This window comes from Hibiscus syriacus, unplaced genomic scaffold, assembly GCF_006381635.1.
Source record: "Hibiscus syriacus cultivar Baekdansim isolate YM2019G1 unplaced genomic scaffold, ASM638163v2 tig00111989_pilon, whole genome shotgun sequence".
Taxonomy (NCBI): Eukaryota; Viridiplantae; Streptophyta; class Magnoliopsida; order Malvales; family Malvaceae; genus Hibiscus; species Hibiscus syriacus.
Genome location: NW_024063230.1, coordinates 51,846 through 60,619, shown reverse-complemented (window position 1 = coordinate 60,619; position 8,774 = coordinate 51,846). Strand labels below are relative to the sequence as shown.

General features: G+C 37.3%; 1 protein-coding gene and 1 pseudogene across 1 annotated transcript; one reads left to right on the top strand and one right to left on the bottom strand.

Annotated features, from left to right (window-relative positions):
- The first annotated feature begins 209 nt into the window (after positions 1–209).
- Positions 210–2,651, top strand: LOC120173831 (annotated as a pseudogene).
- A 318-nt stretch (positions 2,652–2,969) lies between these two features.
- Positions 2,970–5,911, bottom strand: LOC120173824 (probable LRR receptor-like serine/threonine-protein kinase At1g12460). Its single transcript, XM_039180890.1, has 2 exons — positions 4,635–5,911; positions 2,970–4,545 (listed from the first exon to the last, which is right to left on the bottom strand). Exons 1-2 carry the CDS (start codon positions 5,813–5,815, stop codon positions 3,069–3,071), a joined length of 2,658 nt encoding a protein of 885 aa, XP_039036821.1. The 5' UTR covers positions 5,816–5,911; the 3' UTR covers positions 2,970–3,068.
- Positions 5,912–8,774: the final 2,863 nt, after the last annotated feature.

Here is an 8,774-nt window from a genome sequence, read left to right as displayed (position 1 = left end):
TGGCTGTGAATCCCATAATTCCCTAAAGACCCTCATAAAACACCACAAAGCTGTTATTTTTATTCATCCATTCATGATGAATCGTAAAACTCAGTAAAACCAATATTTTCGATTCTCTTCTTCTCCTTATGGCGCCATAACTTCACTATTACAACACACAGACCCTTTATTCCCGGACTCGGAGCCCCGAAACCCAAAAGGAAATAGTCATGAGAGTGATAGCCTCTGCAAGGTGTTGTTCAAGGACGAGGAGGCTTAGTTTTAGGCTCCATAATCCCTTGCGCGCTCTTTTACTTTCTCCAGTTCTATTTGAAGCGACACCGTAAAGACGCGGATGACCAGAACAATTCGGATTCCTCGGCTCAAAACCCAACCTCCCATTCGCCCTCGTTCGGGAAGTTATCGGAGCTTCCTGGGTTGACACGAATTATTCTCGGGGTTTGTCATCGCCGCGAAGTCAGCGTGGGCCAGTCTCTGTTTCGGGTCGGGTTAATGGGATTGTGTAGGGTGCGGATTCTCCGTATTATGTGGGATTGAGGCGGGCTAAGGAGGAGCCGTATGATGGACTCAGTAATCCAAATGGGGTCATCCAGCTGAATTTAGCAGAAAACAAGGTAGGTTCTTTTTTCTCTCTTTTTTTTAATATGTATTTATTGAGTGATTGCAAGGTAATACCAGTTTATAACTATTCACAAGGTACACTTGTATTTGCTTTTTTTTTCAGTTGTTATTGGATTTGATTAAGCATTGGCTAGCAGAGAATGCGGAGCAATCCATATTGAGAAACGGAAAAGAGCTGAGCATTAGCAGGATTGCCACTTATAAAGTGGTAAACATTTTTCAATTTATCTGTTTGCTTTTGTACTTTAGTTTAATGCTATCATTCTATTCACAATCAGACTATCAGCTTATTGAATTGGTTCTCCTTTTATGTTTGCTTTTTACTTTTTATTGTATGAACTTGTATTCAAACGTCAAATAGTTCACATGATTATCACACTTCACGTTTAGCCTTTTAGATGACTTTAAGATGTTTGCAGATTCAGATTGGTTGAGTGATAATACAGTTACTTAGAGCTATAGAGACTGCTTGCTTACGACTATGGTTAACGGTTTATGCTATCTGTTCCGAAATTTTAGTCGAGTATAATGCTTGTAATTCGATGAATCATGTGAGAGTGAGGTCGCAAACACCAAATCTATGAATTCTACTATCGGAGGTCTGAGTATGGGCCAAGTTTGTTTCTTAGTGAGCTCGAAGAGGACTTCTGGTTAAGTGTTGTATGTGCAATAGTAGAGGGATGAAAAACAATAAATCTTACTTCTTCTGCTCTTGATTCTTATTCAGTGATATATGTATTGTTTGTATATGCAAGAACCATCTTTAAAGCATGTAAAGTGCAATGAGGCCTTGCAATTTCCAGTTCAATGCACCTCGCTTTCTCATTAATTGAATAAATGTATGCCCTTGATCATAAAGTAACCTCTTCTCAATTGGAGAAAGAAAAAGAATACAAAAGAGAAGGGAGAAATTTATTTACAATTCATGACATGTCATTACTTTGCAGGCTGTGGCAGGATTCATGTCTCAAGTCATGGAGAAAGCTGTTTCATTCAACCCTTTACAGGTAGTGCTGACGGCTGGTGCGACTCCTGCAATTGAGATCCTTAGTTTCTGCTTACAAGATGCTGGAAATGCATTTCTTGTTCCAACTCCTTATTACCCCGGGTAATATTTCTCTGTTTTGACGCTTTTCGTTCTGGTAAGCAGCTATCTTACAAGGAAAATAATGTTCCGAACAAAATCTGCAGTTTTGATAGGGATATAAAATGGCGAACTGGGGTGGAAATAATACATGTTCCCTGCCGAAGTGCTGACAATTTCAATTTAAGTATAGCTGCTCTTGATCGAGCATTTGACCAGGAAAAGAAACGCGGACTTAAAGTGCGTGGGATAGTAATATCAAACCCTGTTGGCAACCTTCTAAGTCGAGAAACACTTTACAGCCTGCTAGATTTTGCCAGAGAGAAAAACATCCATATTGTCTCTAACGAACTATTGGCTGGTTCTACTCGTGGAAATGACGAATTTGTGAGCATGGCAGAACTCCTTGACCTGGATGAACTCGGTCAGAATAGAGTTCATATAGTGTATGGTTTGTCAAAAGACCTTTCTCTTCCAGGTTTTCGAGTTGGTGTTATCTACTCATATAATGAGGAGGTTGTGGATGCTGCTAAAAAGTTGGCGAGGTCTCATCTATTTCTGCCCCAACTCAGTGTTTGCTTATCTCTATGCTATCTTATGCAAATTTTGTTCATTGATTACCATCAACAGAGAGAGGCTTCAAACAATGTATGCTCAGTTTGTGGCTGGGTTAAAAGAACTCGGCATCGAGTGCATAAAGAGTAGCGATGGTTTCTACTGTTGGGTTGATATGAGCAGGTTAATCCGCTCTTACAGCGAGAAAGGCGAACTTGAGCTGTGGGATAAGTTGTTGAATATAGGTCAGATCAATGTAACTCCAGGTTCTTGTCATTGTATTGAACCTGGATGGTTCCGCTTCCGTTTTACTACATTGACAGAGAAAGATATTCCTGGAGTCATGGATCGGACTCAGAAAGTTTCTGAAACCTGTAAATTGAATAGATGAAATGCTGTTATTTTACTCTATGATTTCAAATAATGTGCAGATTTGTTTTTGATTGAAAGCTCAATTCTACGACACTATTGTTTGAGAATGGTAGACCAATAAACCCCATCAAGATCTTGATATTCATCTTTGGGGAAGAAACATGTTTATGTTACTGATGCTGCCATTGATGTTAACTTTTAGAACTTGCTTTCAGAGTCCAAAGAATTGAACAGATGCTTACACAAATGGATACATTGTTTTTCTTTTATTGGACAAGATTAAGAATAGAGGAACGAATCAATGGTGGCAATAGCTAAACGAATACAGAAGAATTAACTTTTTGGGGGGTCTATTATTTTTTACCTTAACTAGCAGCAACTGTGTCTGTGTCCCCTTTGCAGTATTAATCATATCTAACATTTCTTTGAACTTTAACTATGGTTCGATTCCAGATCGGATGGACTCGAGAACTTGAACAACTTCAGCCATGCTAGGTCTTCTTGAAGGAACCTCCGATGTACAGATCAACCCCAACTTCATAACCTGTATTAATTCGTTTTCTGCACCGTACAGCCTTCTATCGAAGCAAGCTGAAGCAGAGCCCCTCTCCAACAATCCTCTAACATATTCACACAAAATCACTACCTCGTTTACTGTTGGACTCTCTACCGGTTTCCTCCCAGTTACTAGTTCTAAAAGAATCACTCCAAAGCTATACACATCACATTTCTCGCTAAGTCTCAAACTTTGAGCCAACTCCGGTGCAACGTATCCCACTGCATTGTGAAATTTAGTTAAACCATAATTATCCAAAATCGGAAGCAATTTTCCCAATCCATAATCAGATAGTTTGGCCTCGTAATTCTCGTCTAAGAGTATGTTAGTTGACTTGATGTTGAGATGGAGAATTGGAGGTCTACAATCATGGTGAAGATAAGAAAGTGCTCTTGCAGTTCCAAGGGCAATATGAAACCTTCTAGACCAATTTAGTTCGGTATTCCCAACACCTGAACTAGTTCCGGGATAATTCATTCCGTGAAGATTATCATAGAGATTCCCGTTCAGAATGAATTCAGATAAAATCAACTGCATTGAAGAGGACCAGTAGTAACCTTGAAAAGCAACCAAGTTCAGATGTTGGAGGTTACCTAGGCGTCCGATTTCTTGTTCAAATTCGTCTTGGTTTCTAATTCTCCCTAGAGTCTCAAGCTTCTTTACTGCAATTGAGATCCCTCCTTCAAAGCTAGTTTTGTAGACTTTTCCAATCGACCCTCCACCTATTAGGCACTCTTTGTCGAGCAAAGCTTTGGTGCCAGCTTCCCAATCTTCATATTTAGAAGGCAAACTTTTGCTAAAGAGAACTAACTTCCCGATTATAACATTCGAATCTGATGAACCCGGTGGTGTGCTCTCAACAACCATCTCCACTTCCTGCTTTTTACTCTTGCGTGCCCTGATGTTCATGATAGTTACCACACAAACACCTGTAAGAATCACAGCAGCAGCAACAATGGCAACAATTGCGGAAACACTAAGGACCTCGGTTCTACCGGATGTGGAAGGCGTGGCACTGCCTGAACAGGAAGCCAAAGGGAAACCACAGAGCCCAGGATTGTTTGAAAATGCTGATGCACCAAACGACTGGATGGTCTGATCGTTTGGAATGATACCAGAGAGATTATTGTAGGAAAGATCAAAATGAGTTAACATATTCAAGTTCCCAAGTGAAGGGGGGATCGACCCGGAAAGTGAGTTCTGTGAGAGATCAAGCAATTGGATTTTCGATAAGTTCCCGATACTCGATGGGATACTTCCATTCAGCCGGTTGCGATGTAAGTCAAGAACTTCCAGATTCGACATGTTGTAAATCGTATCAGGAATATGTCCCTCTAGCATATTCCCAGAAACATCCCTGCAGCAGCATGATACAACTTTCTTAGAATCAATTCAAAGCAACGCCATAGAAAATCTGAAGTACAGTAGGATAGCGCTTATACTCACAGTTCACGCAGAAACCTGCAATTGCTTATATCCTCAGGAATTTCACCAGCAAAGTTGAGATTGTGCAAATCTATGACCTGTAGCAACTCAATGCTTCCAAATCCCGCAGGGATTGTCCCACTTAATGAATTATTAGCCAAGCTAATTGCCAAAAGCCTTCCCAGATCCCCGATATTAACCGGTATGGTCCCATTAAGCTTGTTGAACCCCAAGTCCAAAACTTTGAGGCTCTTACAGTTTGAAACGCTTGTCGGGATTTCCCCACTCAAACTGTTCCACGAAGCATCCATGAATTCCAATGTCCCACTACAGGTTCCGATCACAGGAATCTCTCCAATGAACTCGTTATGTGAAACATTGAAATAAGTAATGTTCTTCAATTCAAGAACTCCTAGTGGAGCCAACCCTGTGAATGAGTTTCTGCTAAGATCCAAGCCTAGTAAGCTTTGGCATTTCGATACCTCTTCCAACACACTGCCGCTTAATGCATTGCTACCAACAAATACATATTTCAATACTGAGATATCACAAATTCGAGAAGGCAATTCACCGGTAAGATTGTTGAATGAGAAATCAAACCCTTCAAGCTTACTACAATTCGCAATGGATCCCGGAATCGAACCCGAAAGTCCGTTATGAGAGAAAGAAACATACTTTGTTTTGTAGCAGTTCTTAAACAAAGCAATAGGAATTTCTCCGGTATAAGCATTCTTTGAAAAATCAAGAAATCTAATGTTAGGCAAGTCACCAATGAAATCTGGTATGGAACCAGATAATGCATTTGAGCTCACATTGATCTTCCATAATGTTTTCAGTAGTGAAAATTCTTGCGGGAGATTACCTGAAAATCTGTTGCCGAACAATGTCAAGACTCTGATGGAGCTTAAACCCGACAAGGCAGCCGGCAGTTGACCGCTTAGGCTCGTGTTCCACAGGACAATCTTGTCCACAAATCCTTGTGGATTGCAAAACACACCACTGAAATCCACACAAGGGTTACCATTTGGGACCCACGATTTCAAGCTGTTGTACGGATCATCGGTGATGTTTCCTCTGAATTGGAGCAAGATTTCCTTCTCAGTGGCGGCCGAAGAAACGGTGAAGAGGGTACTGATTCCGAAAGAAGCAAGAATCAGGAAGAGCAAAGCACGAGAAACTATAAACCCACGGATCCTTTTCATGCTCGAAAACAGCACCAACAACACAGAAAGATTGTGTCTAACCGTTGGACATTATCGAATCAGATTCAATTGCAGAGCTTGTTGTTTGCACTTGTAAAAACCCACATTTTACTTGCATTTGTTCAACAAAAAACAACAGAGCAACCCATTTTAACCCACACTCTCTTCAATGAATCAAAGATCTCACCTTTCTCTTTCTGGATTTGAGCTAAAAATCTCAACTTTTTTTTGCTCTTCCAGGTCTAGACTCTAGACAGGGTAAAGAAAGTGACAAATAATGAATAATGGGAGAAAAAATGTAATAAAAATGGCGATGACCAACAAGTGAGAACAAATGTAAGGGAAGCTGGCTTGGCTGGAAAGGAGAACAGGTGAGCAAATTTAATAGTACTAACCATATATGAAAAACATTTATATCTATAGGGTTGCCACCAACAGAAGCTTAACCACGTGCATGTCCGTTTCTTTCCGCCTTCAATCTCAGTTCTTTTCAATTCCATTACAAAAATAAAACCCTCTCATTTTTTGTTTTTGGGTTTTAACTCTGTAGAAAAGTAAACAACTTGAAATCCCCAAATTGGTCTTGCTTCACTTACCACCATGTAAAGGTAGGGTCATGGTTTTTGTCCCTGAAATTACAAGCATTTATTCTCTCACCAACCGGACCATTTCATCACCACCTAATAATTGTCAGAGAAATGGAATATGTTTAGAAGAAAAACTAAGGTGTAATGACAAAATCAGCCCTCAATATTTGTATAAATGATCACTTTAACTTTATTTTCTTTTTGTTCGAACATTTTAGATCAAATGTTTCATTTTTATCAAAATAATATATGTTGCATAAAAATTATTAATTAAATTATAGTAAACACATATTATTGATATAATATTTTTAAATATATTTAATTAGTGATGTATCAAATATTATATCATCAATTGAGTGATTTGATATATATCACGTCAATACTTTAATAATGTGATCAATAATCAAACACATATTAAAATGTCAAGTCAATAACATATGTTAATCATTAATCAATTAATAATTTTTACTTTAGTATTTTGGTGATGTGACAAATAATTAAATAATGTAAAAATATCACGTTAATAATATGCATTGATCATTAATCAATTAACGATTTCTATCTAATAAAAATTATTTTAACCAAAAATAGAGCTTTTGGAGCTAAAATATTAAAAGAAATAAATATTAAAATAATTATTTATACAAACATTAGGGGTTACTTTTGTCAATATACAAAAACGAACCATTCACGTAGAAACCCAAGGAATTTTTAGTTCTTGGCTTTTTTGGGTTTATTTTTGGTCTTTTGTTGACTCATGAGTTGTGCCTTTCTTTCCTTTTTACAGCATTAAAGACTCAAGTTCCCTTGTATCCGTTCTCAATGCGACTCATTTGTCGTTAAATTTTGTTAGAGAAGGTGTGAAATTTATTTCCATTTCCTTTTATTTGTTCCTGTATAAGCAGAAATTTTAGAAGGAAAAATAAAAAAAAAGGCTTCAGCATCTACCCTTCTCAGAAAGTCCAGATTCCTGGTAAAAATAACCGAGTTTTAATTTACTTTATTTAACTCGAGACTCTTGTCTTGTTGCATTTGACCTGGTACAAGGTTTTTGGTAGAAGAATGAATCAAAGTTGAGGAGACAAGTACAGAAAGAAAGACTAAAAAGTAAATTTTAAATAAAATAGTGAAGATTAGGTTAACGTATATGAAGAACTTAGTAGCATGGCCTTGGACCTTGTTTTAGTGCCTTTGGCTTTGGAGGGATACATCTTTTTCATGGCCATGTGAGCATATCAACGTCATTCAATACTTTAACATCATAAGTGGCATAGACAGTGCTTCGGATGAAACACTCTTCAATGGAATGCCAGACCACCATCTGCACCATCTCTTCTTTCTCCCTCAATGCCTTTGCATATTTTCATCTCTTCTTCTTACTTATATCTTTGGCTTTTTAAACTTGTACTCTCATGATTTTTTTTCTTCATATTAACGTTCCTTTGTAACAACGTTAAATAGGTGACGATATTATAACATGATATTATCATCTCAAGATTAAAAACAAATTAATAGTTAATTCACTACGAGTACTTAAACTATGATCCTTATTGCACGAAATAATTTACCTCAGTGATTAAAGGAATAGTTGTTATTGTTCTTAGATATCACAAGTTCGAGCACCAGGCAGTTGCAACATGGTGGTTGAGTATTCATTATCAAATTATTGATAATATGCCCACTAACGTTAGGAGGATAATTTTGACATTATGCCTATTCTAAATCAGTCTTCAAACTTTTGAACATTATAATTTCATCTCCAAACTATTACTCACATTCTAAATTGGTCTCAAAATTTTAAACATTTCAAATCCATCTCCAAACTATGACCCTTATTCTATATTGGCCCCCAAACTTTTGAATATTTCAATTTCATCCCCAAACTTCTAAATGATTTTAGGAGATGTTATTTGAAAGTAATGGCTGTTCTTTGCTAAGATGCTCCAATTTAATCATGTTCTTCTATTTAGTTATGAACATCGACAAATATCAACTATTTTGGGCAAAAAGTTATAGTAGCTCTTCTGTATGTCTTGTTTCAGATGGTTGAACAAAAAGAGGATAGTGTATATTTTGAAGCAATCAAATTCCATTCTTTCTATGAATATGTTGTCCATACTACTTATTTAATGTAATGTTGTTCTTCCTTGAGGACCTGAGTTCAATCATTGGTGTACGATTTCAAATAGGCTCAGAAAAATTCTGAACATATAAATCACCCAGATTATTAAAAAAAACATAACAGCTTTTCTAGTATTAATTGATATTTGACGTAGGTCTATGTTTTTTCTTTTTGATCGATGCTACCAAAGATTAGTTCTTTCTATCTTGTCTAAAAATACTGTAGAGTTTATCCTGACAAATGTGAATCT

Coding starts and splice junctions, on each gene's coding strand:
- LOC120173824 (XM_039180890.1), bottom strand. CDS start 5,815: ATGAAAAGGATCCGTGGGTTTATAGTTTCTCGTGCTTTGCTCTTCCTG. Junction 4,546..4,634: donor TGCAGGTTTCTGCGTGAACT/GTGAGTATAAGC, acceptor ATGCTGCTGCAG/GGATGTTTCTGGGAATATGC.